Here is a 16,178-nt window from a genome sequence, read left to right as displayed (position 1 = left end):
GTGAAATGCTTTATAGTCAGACAGCTTCGTTCATCAGTGGTGACTGTTCTGCAGGAAGTGGGGTTACGGGTAGGCAGGTGATGAAGTGTGACGTTCATCGCTGCAGAAACCCCACTGTTTCTGTTTCGTGCTCTCACTCATCCCCGGGGTCTGCCCCTCTGCTCTCTCATCAGCTCTTCTGGTGTGAACGCAAATCCGTTGGTTACGCAGGAAGAACAACGTCCCCACGTGACCCAGAAAACACATAAACTGACAAAAAGACATGCAGGGTTGATTGCACTCAGTCCTATAACATCTTTATGTTAGTGAGGCCTGGTGAACAGAGAGAAATCATCTCGTATGAAAGCAGCTGTGTTTGAACATGCTGATTAAAACTACTGAATCTAAACTGACCCTGACAGTCGACTCGCAGCAGCTCATTGTGCTGATGAAAGTCAAGATGAGGCTGAAAACTTTGAGCTTTTGTTCTTCATGTGATAGAATGTATAGATGGACACCACCGTACTTTATAAATCTCCTGGAAAGCAGTTTGTGTGCAGTCTTAACCCAATGATATAAAAAAGAATGAGAGGAAGCTTCACTCACTTTATCGGCAGCATGCAGAGCGAGCTGTCTGTAAATGGACCCCATCCACCCGACAAGCAGGAATGTGAAATGTAGTTGAGCAGAGTGAGGGAATTCCGCTTCGTCGGCTCAACTGTTGTGCAACACAGCTGAAACACATTCGTTTTCATGATGTGCACAGATTCTGTCGCACAATATGTTGCATTCAGTACAAATATTCAGGGACACTCGTGTTTCTATGGTTTGTGTTACAGATGCAGAATCAGGACGGGAACCTCCTCAGAAAACAGAACCACCACCGGCCTCAGGTCACCTGCTGCCTCCAGAGAAACCTGGTCAGACAGAGATGTTTCAGAGAGCAGAGGAGGACCTGTCACCCTGTGCTCACCTGCACCTGGGAACCCAAACCGACTCACAGTGGCAGGAGGGCTTCATTACATGCAGGGGCTCTGCAAAGCATGCTGGGAAAGAGGAGGACAGAGGGCTGATGACGAGGGGGCACAGGATCCCACTTCCTGCCACGGAGCTGGGTGGAACTGCACTGGTTACAACTAAAACTGTGTAGTGTGTGTGTTTTACAATGTTTTCCTCACTGCATGCACTATGCACATTGAACTGTGATGTGAGCCAATATCTTTTTTTTTTTCTTTCCTCTTGTCCTCACATGTTTTATGGTTAAAAAATAATAATAATAATTTCATGTATTTTACTGCAAAGACAAAAGCAAAGAAACTGCTGTGAAACCGGCGCCACGTCTTAAACATCATTTAATAAAACACAGAACAAAAATCATGACAGAAACATTTGTGGTGTTCTGAAAAACAAAGGTAGCATTGTTGTGGTGTAGAGGAGAAATATTCTTGACACATACTGAGTGGACACAGCGCCACTGTCTCTGCAGCAGAAAATGCAATTTACACAGTAAATAATTTTGTCAAACTTCCTCAATCTGTGAGCGTGCAGCAGAAAACATGGAAACATTAACAGAGAACTTTTTTAAGTAAAGTCAGCAAAAGAGTCCGTTTGACATATTTACTCAACATTAGGATTCCTGGTTTGGAAAGAAGTGACACACAGCAGACCCTGATACAAATGTAGTTTTTTGAAATTGGAAGAATAGAGAGTAAAGTGACGAGTCTCGTTAGGGAATGAATGACTGTTCTGCATAGTTAAGAAAAATATATATATGTGTGAAAACAAACGAGTCTGAAGATGGATTTGAGCTTTAAATGAAAAACAAGACGATGTCATGAAGTGGTTCATTTTTGGCGACAGAAGGATGGAGTGAAGGATGTGGGGTTTGTGAGAAACATGAAAAGAGACACGAACCCTTTGGCAACGAAGTTTATCACAACATGAGCACGGGGAGTCTCACGTCCAACAGTCCTGCTCGTTCCACAGCTGCTCTCCAGTGACTCCGACCCCTGGGTGAGCAGAGCCGGCCTGTGAAACCCAGCAGCGCTGATTCAGACGGGTGCAGGTGAGGACACACTTTTGCAAAGTCCACTTCACGTGCAGATAAAAAGTTCCAGTGGAATCACAGGAAGGTGCTGGGGTTGTCAGCTACAGCCAGGTGGAAGTACTCCGGCAGGCCGTCGCTCTGCATGCTGCCGCCCGTCTCCCTGCGACGGACCTTGGTGGACAGTGTCTTCCTCTTGTCGAAGCCCTCCCTCCCACCGCCGCGCTTCTCCAGGCCGGAGACAATCATCTCCGCCAGGTCCTGCTGGAGCCGCTGGAAGTTCTCCCTGAGACAGAAGCATCAGTAGTACTTCAGATCATGGATGTATTTTATAAATGTACTTCCATGTGCCAAAGACCTGGCAACTTGTGAGTAAGTTCAAAAACTAGACAATGATCACGTAGCAGATGTGTCAGTGAATGTACTCACGCTGTCGGAGGTGTCGGCAGGTTGTATTTCCCCCCAGTCACCCCAGTTAACCAGTAAGTCATCTCTTTACCTTTACCCTGTGAGTCATTTACACACACACACACAGGAAATTAAACCTGTAACCACTATCTGCACAGTTTACTCTACACATGGATGGATAGAGGAGTTCATAAAGAGACAAACCTTCAGGTACGTCTCTCCTCTCTTTTCGTATTCAAACTCGCACTCTGTCCTCTTCAGGATGCTGATGGTGGAGTGGCTCACGTGAATTCTCAGAGCTGGAGAAAAATAAGACGGAATCATTTCAGTCAAACTCTCATCTTTCTTTCATTCTGCAGGATATGATCAGAAGCTGCGTCTAAATCACAAATACAGTGTGTGAGAGTGTGTAAGTGTGTGTTAGAGTGTATGAGAGTGTGTGAGAGTGTGTAAGTGTGTGTTAGAGTGTGTATGAGAGTGTGTGAGAGTCTGTATGTGTGTGTTAGAGTGTGTTAGAGTGTATGAGAGTGTGTAAGAGTGTGTATGAGAGTGTGTGAGTGTGTATGTGTGTGTGAGAGTGTGTGTGAGAGTGTGTGTGAGAGTGTGTATGAGAGTGTGTATGAGAGTGTGTGAGAGTGTGTGAGAGTGTGTAAGTGTGTGTTAGAGTGTGTATGAGAGTGTGTGAGAGTGTGTAAGTGTGTGTATGAGAGTGTGTGAGTGTGTGTGTGTGAGAGAGTGTGTAAGAGTGTGTAAGTGTGTGTTAGAGTGTGTGAGAGTGTGTAAGTGTGTGTTAGAGTGTGTATGAGAGTGTGTATGAGAGTGTGTATGAGAGTGTGTGAGAGTGTGTAAGTGTGTGTTAGAGTGTGTGTGAGAGTGTGTATGAGAGTGTGTATGAGAGTGTGTGAGAGTGTGTGAGTGTGTGTGAGAGTGTGTAAGTGTGTGTTAGAGTGTGTGTGAGAGTGTGTATGAGAGTGTGTATGAGAGTGTGTGAGAGTGTGTGAGAGTGTGTAAGTGTGTGTTAGAGTGTGTATGAGAGTGTGTGAGAGTGTGTGAGAGTGTGTAAGTGTGTGTTAGAGTGTGTATGAGAGTGTGTGAGAGTGTGTAAGTGTGTGTATGAGAGTGTGTGAGTGTGTGTGTGTGAGAGAGTGTGTAAGAGTGTGTAAGTGTGTGTTAGAGTGTGTGAGAGTGTGTGAGAGTGTGTAAGTGTGTGTTAGAGTGTGTAAGTGTGTGTTAGAGTGTGTGAGAGTGTGTAAGTGTGTGTTAGAGTGTGTATGAGAGTGTGTGAGAGTGTGTATGTGTGTGTTAGAGTGTATGAGAGTGTGTGATAGTGTGTGTGAGAGTGTGTGTGATAGTGTGTGTGAGAGTGTGTGAGTGTGTGTGAGAGTGTGTGTGCTGTCTCTTACGCAGGCCTGTGGACTCCATGCGTGAGGTCGTGTTGACTGTATCTCCAAAAAGACAGTAGCGTGGCATCTTGTTTCCCACCACTCCTGCTGCACATGGACCTACACACAAATACACACAACCTTCATTCAAGTCATCGTCCTGTCAACTGATAAATGTTCTTATCTCTGTTTTATAAAAACACATCCTTTATAGAATCTGATTTACTATTGTCCAATCATTATTATTATTATCATAGAAAAATAAATCATTTCAAGTGAAGGTTACAGGTTAAATTAAACAAGGTAAATTGCTGTCACCTGAATGAACACCAATACGGATCCACAGGGGGATACCAGGCAGGTGCTGCAGCTCAAAAGTCCCCACAAAAGCCAGGATGTCCAGGGCCATGTGAGCGATGTCCACTGCGTGTCTGTCCCCATTGCGTCTGGGCAAACCTGAAGCAACCATGTACGCGTCTCCTATTGTCTCAACCTGAGAGACAAAGGATGAAAAAACCTTTATTTATTAAAAGCATGCTCGGTTTATACAACCTGAACTAGAGTCCATGTCTCTCTGTGATAACTTTGACTCAATTAGTACCTTATAGACGTCATGGTGGTCGAGGATGCTGTCGAAGTTCTTGTAGATGTCGTTGAGCATGTCCACCACCTCCATGGGCGTGCTGTAGTGGCAGAGGGTGGTGAATCCCACGATGTCGCTGAAATAAATAGTCACCTCCTCGAAAAGCTCCGGCTCCACTCTGCCGGTCTCCTTCAGTGAACGCACCACGGGGCTGAGGAGAGCAACATGAAAACTGCTGTCAGGTACACGGGGGGGGGGGCTGATGATAAACAGGTTTTTGACTCATGCCTCGTGTGTTTCCAGCAGCAATGACACTGACGTACCCAGGAAGCAACATGAAGTTGAGGCGATCGGCTCTGTCCCTCTCAGCTTTGTACAGAGACGTCCTCTCCTCCACCAGACGCTCCAGAGTCCTGGAGTAGTTCTGCAGGCGACGGATCAGATTGTCCATGTACGTCTCAGTGGCCTGGTTCTGTAGGTTACTGTGAAATACAATATATATATAAATTATATTGTATTTAATATATGGCAAAAAAATGCATGAAAGTCTGGTTTTGGAATGAGATGATAAACAATCACGTGCTGTATTTATGTAATGGTCCACTGACAATTAACCATGTTGTATGTTAGGAATAATTAAATCAAGATTTTGACGTACCTGAAAATCTTACCCAGAGTTCCCTCTATTCTTTTAAAATCTGGCCTCCGCTCCTGGTCTTCATCCCAGCAGTTCTTTATGAGCACATACAACTGTACACACACACACACAGGCAGAGAAAGAGGGGATCAGAGGGAGGGAGAGTGTTTCCAGCCATAAACATCGTGTGTGTGTGTGTGTGTGTGTGTGTGTGTGTGTGTGTGTGTGTGTTACTGCGTCCTCGTGAGTGTTTGGAGGCCGACGTACCTCGACCTCTCTCTCTGACGCACGTTCATAGTTGAGCTCAGGTCTGAACGCGACCACATCGGTGGGATACTGAACTCTGTGGATCATCTCTGAGGGATCAGACCAACGTCAGGTAAACAAGGTGAGCTCCTCTGATGTAGTTGATTATCATTTATTATTGTAGTGCACATCGGTCTGAATACGTTTATTTGTTTTGTTGTTTGTGTTGGTATGATATGATGTGAAAGTGTAATACCTTTTATATTCGAGCAGGACTGCGTGTAGAACGGGTCTTTTCTCACAATGATCTCATGGGCGATGATGGCGTAGCTGTAGACGTCACCCTTTTGAGACACCCCGCCTTTACGAAGATGCTCCGGGGCCGTCCAGACATCTGAGAGGAGAGGAGGAGAGGAGGAGAGGAGAGGAGGAGAGGAGAGGAGAGGAGGAGAGGAGGAGAAGGGAGAGAGAGTGTTGGTTATCAGTGTTTACATCGATAATCGTCCATCTTGATGCTGGACAGTTCAGCCTCACCTCTGCCTGGCCTCAGGATGGTGTGGCAGCCGAAGTCTGTGATCTTCACCACCATACGGTTGTCAACCACACAGTTGGTGGACTTGAGGCGTCCGTGCACTGCAATATTACTGGAGTGGAGATACGACATGCCCTGTAGGAGATGAGAAGTACAGAGCATATATTGTCTTTGTGTTTATCATATTCTGCCTGGTGTGTTTTTTTTTTATATTTTCAAAAATGCTGCAATATTTGAATAAATACTTCTGAGGGAAAAATAGATCCTGTTTGATAATGTGAGAATGTAGTTTCCTATGTCGTCCGTCATAGAGAGGAGCTAAACGAACAGACACACAAAACATGTAAGAAACACTTGACAAACCTTTGCTATGTCATACATGACCGAGATCTTGAATTCCATATCCATGAAGGTTTCGTCAGGGTAGGAGATGGTGTCGTTCAGAATGGACTGGAAGAAAACAAAGATCATTTTTATTTCTGTGCTGTGTTCAGTTTATAGATCTGTGTGTGTGTGTGTGTGCTCTTACCCTGAGGGACCCCCGCTGACACAGCTCAAACACCCCAAACACACCGTACTCAAACTTCACGGTGCCGTAGAACTTGGTCAGGTTGTAGTAATCGATGCGCAGCAGCTGAAACATGAAGACGTGGCAGGAGAGGAGAATCAGTGAGAGGGTGAAACTAGGTCCCGGTGCTCTGCTTTGTAAAAACACAAAGGTTTTCTCACAGTGTTGAGCTCGATCTTCTGGTCCTCGTTGAAGTCGCCCTCACAGTGTTTCAGCTCTTTCAAGATCACCGGCTGGAGAAGAGAAAGAAAACACGGTCAAACTCTGAGAGAACGTGATCATCTCTTTCTCCTGATTCTTTCCTCTGACTGGTGGGAATGCTGGTACCTTCTTGTCATAGCGGCCTCGATGAGAGAAGTACTTGCTGTCCTTCCTCTTCACTTCATCTATCTGTTATATAAATACACACAAAGTACAGAAAGATAAGAGTAGAGATTGTTACTTACACAGTACCTTCTTTATGGTTACACTGGGTAACTCATATTAACACATTACACTCAAGTATTGCTGTTTTGTAATACTTACGGTAACTTAATCTAAAGTAACTATAATTAAAATTTAAGAAATGTAAACACATCAGAGGGAAATATAATACATGTCGATTTTTCTCAAGACTACTTAAACCACTGGTCCCCAAATGTTTTGTCCTGTGACCCTAAATAAAAGTAAAATAGAAAATAATATGAATAAGTCATGTCTGCTACCTTCAGTGAGACTTCCTTCTCATCCAGTGGACTGATCAGGTGCGGGTTGATGTGAGACCACTTCTTCTGCATTAGACGTTCTTTCCTGTTCTGCCTTATTTTTTTAAACACACACACACACACACACACACACACACACAATGAGTACAGGAGGCGTTGAGATGTCTTCATCTGCGTTTGTTTGTTATTTTGCAGACTCATGTGAAAATATATTTAGAGGACTGATATTTATGAGCGTGTGTAATTCGGTGCAGGTTCAAATAAAAGGACCCTTAACGGAGGATCAGACTTTGTCTCATGAGAATATTGTGCCTGTGTGATGAAGCTGCGTCTCCTCTCTACCTGTAGAAGATGAGAGCGATGGCTGTCACCACGATGACACTGAGACTCAGCACGATCACAATCACATCCTGCATGTTCAAACCTGGAATCAAACACACAGCGGCTTCATCAACACAACATTCACAATGACTCCTGGAATAGAGAACATCACTCTATCATCAAATCTTCCTCACTTTGATTATCAGTAAATTACTTTAAATATTATGGATTATTATTATTTTTGAAACATATAAAGCAGACCCTGTGAGGTTATGAGACAGTGTGTATTACTGTGTGTATTTTCTGGCACGTCTTGAGGCAGTCGATTCTCTCTCCACGGCAGGACGGGGTTGGGGTTCATCACTCTGGATTCATTACGCGACGTATCAAACACCAACAGGATTTCATACTGGAGAGAGACGAGGCATGAAAACAAATGCTGACCTTCTCAAGAGAGACCCGAGCGAAGCAGTGACAGTGTTCACGACGGTGTAGTCTCACCATGCCAGTGATGGGGGACGTGTAGAGCACAGAGAAGTTTACATCTCTGTCACCATATTCATCGAGCACATAGTGTCCTCCCATCCCTGCGTGAGCCGAACACACACACAACGAAGATGTCAAACCTCCGAACATAACTCGAGGACAACAGAAACTTTAACAAATCTGCATAATGGGACAAATGACTGCATAGAAAATGGACATTTGTGCAACTCTGCATTATAACTTGTGTCCTGTTTGCTTGTACGTACCGTCGAAGGAGGCGTTTCCAAACGGGTTGTAACTCAGAGGCACATCGTTCGATGCCCTGTTCTGTTGCTGGTTGAGCATTCGATCTCTGAGCACGTGGCCAAACAGCAGCGTGCCGTCATGATACCCGGCCACGTAATCATTTATCTGCTCATCACAGTGGGAAGACAAAGAGTCAGACTCCTGCACCACGGTGGAACTACTTTCCCTCACACAGAAGTTCGTGAGTTGCAGCTCACCGAGTTGTTGTACGACGAGTTAGAAAAAGAGCTGTAGTTCCTCGGGGGCAGAGTGATCACCAGCACGTCCTTCATGAACTTATTGGACACCGTGTCGACATAGTAATCAGGGCTGGAGGACGGTAAAGGGATCAAGAGATTCACGTAGGTCCATGGTTACAGTGTACCGGTAAGAAAGGTCAAATCGTGGCCAGGCTTACTTGTAAATATCGAGGAGAATGAACATGATGTCCTCGTCTATCTGACCCACCCTCGTCTTGGCTGAGACGATTTCATCCCGGCTCCCACACAAGATGAAAACTGAAACAGAAAGACCAGTTACAAGAGGGAGAGAACATTTGAGCTGTTCTCTTTTCCAGCACCGGTGATTTTCATGTAACTGTAAACCGACATCATAGACATCTGACACAGACTGACTGTAATACATCTACATTTAAGGTCACTGTCCCAGATTTTGCCCAAACCGTCATCAGGCCGCAAGAACTCCAGAAGTGCTGCATCATTCTCTCATGGCCCACACATGCATGCAATCTGGGAAACCATAAAATGTTCTTTGTGAGGCCACGGCGACCTTGACCTTTATCCTTCCACCACCAAGATTAAATCACTTCATCCACAAGTTGAACTAAAGGTTTTTTACCAAATTTGAAGAAACTCCCTCTCTGTGTTCCTCAGATATCGTGTTCACTAGAATGGGACAGACTGTAAACAAACTGTCTGGATGCATGGACGGCATCTGCTGTGTTCTCGTTACAAAGACACATAATGTCTTCAGGTCAGGGATGATGCGGCTCACTGAGCTGTAACTCAAACAAACTAAACTCTACCCACTGTTGCTGTGTCTTTTCTTTGTAGTGAGGGCGTCCATCAGCTCGGTGTCGCTGCGCAGCATCTGCCTGTTTGTCCCTGTGGCAAAGTTGGCAGAGGGGGCCTCCAGAGCATTGATGTACCTGCAGAGATAGAAAAAAAAAAACAGTGGCACGCGCTGGAGAGCCAAATAAACACTGGTCTGTAAAGTGACCTGCAGCCTGCGTCCTCTCACCAGAAGCAGTCCTCAGTCACGTTGCTGGACTTCTTGTACACGTAGACGTTTTTCCAAACATCTTTGAACGGCAAAGTTTCATTCATGAAGTTGAGCAATAAGTCTGAGATCTTGCGAGCCGGAGGCAGAATCCGGGTCAGTTTGGGTTTGTAGTCGCACGAGAGGCCGAAGCTCCCAGCAGAGATGATGGGGATGGTCAGTTTCAGGCCAATTTCATCACTGAGGCAAACAACAGGGGGTCGTTAGCGTGTGATACAAACTGTGTCTCAATTCAGGGGCCGCCATGGAACACATGCTGGAAGTAACAGCAACATTTCACCATATTTACTTCTACAATGGTGTGTTCATTTTTAAAATCAGATTTACAGCAATATTTGTGAACTATAAGAAATATATTAAAGATAATGTCATTGTTAAATCTAAATATTAAATCCAAATCTACATCTTCTGTCCCTTCTGTCTCTTAGGGTTAGGGGGTAAGGGGGTTTGGGGGTAAGGGGGTAAGGGGGTAAGGGGGTTAGGGGGGTTAGGCAGACCCTGAGTTTGGACGCGGCTATAGAGAGAAAAAAGTCATACTCACTCCACTAACTGGAATGTGGCGTAAGTGCACGAAGGCCCCAGCATGACACATCCGACCTCATTATTGTCCTGTGTGGTACATGTAGATATTGTGTCACTCGGGTTCAATAACAGCATGAATCATCAGTCTGTGATTGCAGTGGAGTTGTTTCACCTTTAGTTCAGTTCTACTACTGTGGCCCAGAGGTCTCACACAAGCGGATGCAAGAGCGCCAACACAACTGCAAAGGTAACAACACAACTGAAACACAACCACACAGAAGTGAGTGGAGAGTGGAACAAGCAGAGTTGATGCTCGTCTCTTTGAGGTTGGACTTGGATGAACGCACCAGGAACAACTCAGACACACAAACATCACATTTTGAGATGTGCAGGCTTGAGCAGGTTTTCACAAATGACCTCTCGCTTCACCGCAGGCGCTCATACAAGAGTCAGCATCCATTGTCGATCACTTCCATTGTGGTTGTGTTTACATTGTGTGGCTTTTGCATTCGTTTGTTTTCCGTGAACGTGCTTTGTCCTCTTATCCTTGACCGTGAGCCAATGATAACAAAAACTTGATAACCAACCTGCCCCAGATCAATAACACACAAGGGCCTGAGGAGATTAAATTAGATAATTGAATCCATTTACAGTAGCTCGAAAATAAAACCACACTCACATACAGCCTCTTGAGTATCGCCACTCCCTCGCAGGTGCTGCTCCCGCAGCCCTGCCGGTTGTACATGGTGGTGTCGACGCCGCTGAAGTTCGCAGTCAAAGTGAAATTTAACTCTGGAGTTATGGAAACAAGATCACAAGAGTAATTAATATTCTAAAAATTGCATGTTTAATCGAATCTTTGTTGAGATTAGATTTCTAATTGCTGATTTTAAGGAGCGGGTTGTATGCTCGACTAAAACCAATGTCTTCCTGAAGTCTCCTCTGGTTCACCGGTCAGGAATCAAACCTTTACACTTTTTTGGTGTTGACCTCAATTGGTCCATAACACTGATCTTAATTACCTGAACGTGACAGTTTATTATTGCTGCTGCTGCTGCTTGAGAATATTTAAAACCGTGCCACGTGGCTGCAACATCCGTGGTTCGATTCCAACCAGGGGCTTTAGTTGTATATCATCTGTGAGATCTCTGAAAGGACATATGTCCCTTCTCTGTCCTCCATGCATGTTTCTTATCTGCTTCCTCTCTGTTACAGCTTGGTTTTACCAGACCACATGTGAATGTGTCACCTCTCAGATTATGTTTGATTTCAAACGGCCCTAATAAACCTCTGGCTGCAAGTGGACAGATCTACAGCAAGAGCAATGAAACATGTGACGTAGTGTTTCCATTAAAGCTGTGGAGTGCAGTTTCTTCCTTCTTTTACAGAAGTGCCATTTGTACCATTTCATTTGTTTTGTACCGTTCAACAGATTCAACAGATCTCTTCACAGCCATCTTGGTGGCTAAACTAAAAATGCTTCAGTCATTATATCAAACCATAAAAAAAAAAAAACAAGTTGAAGTTGATTAGAAATCAAAAAGTCTGTGATTACCTAATTTTATCTTTGTCTAAATTGAAATGCTCCATCCAGAAAAGGGAAAAAAGGAAATAGTCCCAAACAGATCTCATCCCTTTAAGTAAAGGTTTGGGTTGTATTTCGTTTGACAACCTCTTCTACACCACAGCTGTTCCTCAGGACACCTCTTCTTTTTTATTAATCATTCTTATTATCTGTGTTAGAGGATTACAACAAACTGTTATTATCTGTAGGATTCTTTCAGATTCGTGTAGGAACGATCAGTCCATACCGTGCTCTTTGTTCTTCTGCGTGTCCTCCCTTATAGCTTCTTCCACGGCCGCCTGCACAAGCGGTCGACTCCACTCGTACGTGTTGTCCTCCAGCAGAACTACGTTAATGGTGTATTTACGACTGGATGACAAACAGTCTTCCAGCATCATGTTGCCGACCACCACCGCTATCAGCACTGCCAGGTAAAGTAAACTGTGTGTGCTGTGCATCTTGATCCTTGAGATTTTCCTCGTCCTCTCAGAAGTCTCCTCCACAGTCTCTACATGTCAAAACACAGATATAACTTCTGCTCAGATTATAGAAAGCTGCTCCTTATGTTTGTCCACCTGAACAGATCCTCTCCATTGACAACGTACGTCCAGGAACAGAGGGGAACAGGGCTCTTCGATGACTAAGCAGGAGACAAACTGTCGCTTGATTCAGTTGTCCAGCATCCACATGGGAGAAGAAAATAAACTTCAGCGTCAGATATATTGATTTAGGCCTCTTTCAGTAAATATGGACTGAAGAGAAGAAGAGCAGTCTCCACAGTTGTTCCTCTTGTGCGAGACGGAGATCAATAATCCTCCACCTTGGTACGAGCTGGTCTACCTGTCCTCCATGTGTTAATGAACAACTGTGCAGTGTCCATGCACCAGTCAGAGGGAGGGTAGGGCAGGAAAGACTCCGACACTCCCTCTGGATTGACGTCTCTCTTAGAAACTCACCAATATCATAATAATTCACTGAGTTTGCAGACATGAGGTTCAGCCCTTCTCTAGGTTACATCTTCACACTGAATCAAATCAGGGATTATTCCCAAATCTCCATTTATGACCGATTTGCCTGCGAAAGTGTGACAATGAAACCACCTCTCTTGTATCTTTGCAATGACAAGAACAGATAAATTCTAGTTTCACGACTTATAAAACATTTATGTAGACGGTGGAATCTGTGCTGACAAATATTTAGCCTTAAAACTCAATCTGGTTTGTTGTGAGGACAGACAGGGGCAGGGACGGCTTGCGCGTTGAGAGGAGCAAAGGTCAAAGGAGGCCATAAAAGTGAAGGCTTGTGTGGAGCTGATAAATATTGTCTGTTATAAAAGCAGGGCGGATTGACTCTATAAAAGTCCTGACCGAACCGCTGCACCAGTCACACCTCATTCTGACAAAACCAGCTTCAATCCTGACAAAGTAAAACACAAACAACCTGTTTCACACTGTTCTGCTGCTTCTCTGCTGATAAGACTCATTTAAAGGAGAGTGGAGGATTTAGAGGCGTCTGAGGCTGAGGGGCTGCAGATTATTACAATATGAAAGTAGGAGAACCTACTATTCAGGAACATGAGCGGCCGTGGAGCCAATGATTGGTTTGTCCAATCTAGGCTTCTGTAGAAGGGATCTTTCTACGCCTACAGAACACAACAATCATTGGTTTCAAGTTTGTACAGGAATGGAAACATGATTATTCATTTTATTTTTCATTTCTGCCAATAGATCCCCACTAGATCCTACACTCTGGTCCTTTAAAGAGTTATCTTTAAGATTGAAGCCACATTAACAATTTCTTGTAAAGTCAGATATGTGTGACATCACCCACATTTATCCTGTTTGATTTCCTCAAATAAACTCACATTCAACACCAAAACCCACAACATTATAAAACAAAGCAAACAGATGAAGATGGGCTAATGCTCAATGTTTCCTCCAAAACCTTCTGTCCTCCCAGTATCATCACAGAGCTTCCTGTCTGTCCACCACCTCACAGGGTCGTAAACGTCTTAAGCAAACACACATACACCGGTTGACGTTGTAATAGCACGGTAGGTAGAGGCACAGCCATTTAAACAGGTTAATGTGAGGAGGCTGTCCATCTCTGCAGAACAGAGGAAGTAAAAACAGCCTAAATGGGACAAAACTCTTAGTTTTATTGTCTCTTCGCAGCCGTTTAATAGCAACTGAACATTGTTAATGTTGCTCTGAGCAAATGGGTCCAACTGAGCACTTTCCCCTGAAAGGTAGATAAGGTTATTTTCCAGCCAACTCACACGTAGGCCACACATACACACACACACACATACACACACACACACACACACACACACACACACACAAGACAGAGTTGATGCGAAAAAAAATGCATTTTGAGCAAATCGTTTCCGTCTGGTTCCGATTATTTTTTGTTTCACCCTATTGACCCCATTACAAACTTGGATGCTAAAGTTTATACAGAGATTATATGCAGTTATAAATATGACATGAGTAACTAGAAGTTCATACCTCAGCCAAGGCCGCACCAACTTTCACACGCTCATAGATATCAGTTCCCCAAATGTCCCTAAAGTCCCTAAAAGTTTTTTTTAGTTATTCCCTGGGAAAATTGTTAAAAATCGAAACGCCCTGTGTTCTATATGTCTTCTAATCCATGTTAACATGAATCAAAAACATTCCTTAATCCCCCCCCCCCCCGATTTGGATCCACACCAACATTTTTTCTTCCCTGATCGATTCTACATCCTACAACCAAGTTTTGTGGAAATCCGTCAAGTAGTTTTTATGTGATCCAGCTGACAAACAGACAAACCAACCAACAGCTGGAGTGAGAACAAAACCTCTCCAGTGGAGGTAATTAATAATTTACAAACGCAGACACAGAGAACAGGAAAGTCAGGGAATATTAAAAGACAGACAAACACTGTGTTGGTTTTGGTCTTAATCTTGTGGGATTTGTTGAGGATAGATAAAAGAAAATGTTCTTATCCGCTGAATAAAGGTTAAAGTTGTAAGACCCTGTCTGCTGGAGCTGGAAGAAACATACTGAAGATAATGAAGCGCGTTATAATTTCAGAAGCTAATGATTAGTCTCTTTATGATAAGTCAGTCATGGCCCTCGGCCGACTCCTTCCTCATATGAATTACTAATTACTAACTCACTAATAAATCAACAACCTATAAATGAGAGACCTTAATGACATCAAATCGTTTGTCTTTCGCCACAATGAAGACGACTAATCACCACAAGGTCAAAACATACAAACTCATATACTGATACCCTAAATATGGCAAGACACTCAAACTCTACACTGAAAGGGGCCACAGAGCTTTGGGTTGATTTATGAGGACTGTGAAATGCAGAATAGATAAAAACGTATAAAAGTGATTTATGGTGCCGGTATTAAGCCTGTCACCTGCTGCAAAACTGCCCCAGACCAGAATTTATATCAACAATCAGAAGAGAGAGTCCAAGTGACCAGAGGAGATCAATCCACGACTGCCGTCAATAAAATGTATAGGTCGACTCTTGGAAAAATGATAAAGATATAAAGTCCAGATTAATTTTGAATTGCATGTCCCAGACTGTGTGAACCCTCCAAAAAGAAATCCCATCATCATTAAGTTTTTTATATAAACAATTGTGGTATCATGTAAACAAAGCGATTTTTTAAAAGGTTCAAATACTGAAAATGATGATTTTATGATCAGAACCATAAAAATAAGTAATTGAAAGTGAAAACGTTTCAGGGAGGGGACATTTTCGTGCCAAGGGTGCTGCCAAGAAGTTTTTTTAAGGAGCCCTGAGGGTTAAGAACACATTTTTAAAAGTGGGATGGAACTTGTAATTTAACATTTAGGCTGTATTTCCATGACTGCAGCAAGTAGAAAGTTGACTCAGGCACTTGTAAAACACATATTTGTGTTCAAGAAAAATATTGTCATATGCAATGAAAAAGACTGGAGGGCTATTTGTTAAGTTCATCACTTCAGTCAACACGGTGGAACAGATGTGGGACATGATGTGCACGTGTACACAGATGTTGAGGATGAAGTATTTCACAGGGGGTTCTGGGTAATGGCCTGACAGTAAATCTGTGCCTCTCCCTCATGGTACCAGCTCTGTCTCTCTCCCATCCCGCCCTCTTGTGGATGTGTTGGCTCAGTTCAGATGAGACGCTGCAGTGTTGTTGAAACCAGGACGTCCATTCACACATTATGTTTTTATGTGAATGAGAAAAATGTCCCAATAGCTTACGTACAGAGCAGTGTGATAAAGTTCTATCTTATCTCAGATAGGCTAATCTAATCTGATCTAACTACAGAGCACGTAAAATAATCTAATCTAGTGCATCATAATCTAATCATGAGAGGAAAAGGACAATAAACAGAACATTACTATTCCTTATGATGGGGGGGTATCTGAAGATCTCAGGAGGATCTTCAACAAACATTACATCCTCGTGCACTTTGAAACTTGTCCATCCTGACAAGGATAAAACAAAAGTGTACACAGGTCAGTGCAGGAACACAAAGACCAGGGTTTCACAACATGGTAGAGACAACCTCTCAGGTCTGAAGAACTCGGGACGCTCGTCTGAGGACGGTAACCTGAA

General features: G+C 43.7%; 1 protein-coding gene across 1 annotated transcript; it reads right to left on the bottom strand.

Annotated features, from left to right (window-relative positions):
* Nucleotides 1-1,313: 1,313 nt before the first annotated feature.
* On the bottom strand, nt 1,314-14,804 carry gucy2ca (guanylate cyclase 2Ca). The gene is made up of 27 exons (XM_020105398.2): nt 11,808-14,804; nt 10,676-10,788; nt 10,016-10,083; nt 9,436-9,654; nt 9,225-9,343; nt 8,594-8,693; nt 8,394-8,505; nt 8,157-8,301; nt 7,906-7,991; nt 7,696-7,813; nt 7,426-7,507; nt 7,084-7,177; nt 6,707-6,769; nt 6,541-6,612; nt 6,341-6,445; nt 6,175-6,261; nt 5,814-5,946; nt 5,536-5,673; nt 5,301-5,389; nt 5,055-5,146; nt 4,720-4,878; nt 4,415-4,607; nt 4,132-4,306; nt 3,835-3,933; nt 2,636-2,730; nt 2,453-2,529; nt 1,314-2,309 (listed from the first exon to the last, which is right to left on the bottom strand). Exons 1-27 carry the CDS (start codon nt 12,016-12,018, stop codon nt 2,102-2,104), a joined length of 3,252 nt encoding a protein of 1,083 aa, XP_019960957.1. The 5' UTR covers nt 12,019-14,804; the 3' UTR covers nt 1,314-2,101.
* Nucleotides 14,805-16,178: the final 1,374 nt, after the last annotated feature.

Source organism: Paralichthys olivaceus, chromosome 5, assembly GCF_024713975.1.
Source record: "Paralichthys olivaceus isolate ysfri-2021 chromosome 5, ASM2471397v2, whole genome shotgun sequence".
Taxonomy (NCBI): Eukaryota; Metazoa; Chordata; class Actinopteri; order Pleuronectiformes; family Paralichthyidae; genus Paralichthys; species Paralichthys olivaceus.
The sequence above is the reverse complement of the archived record's forward strand: the minus strand, read 5'-3'. Positions and strand labels throughout refer to the sequence as shown.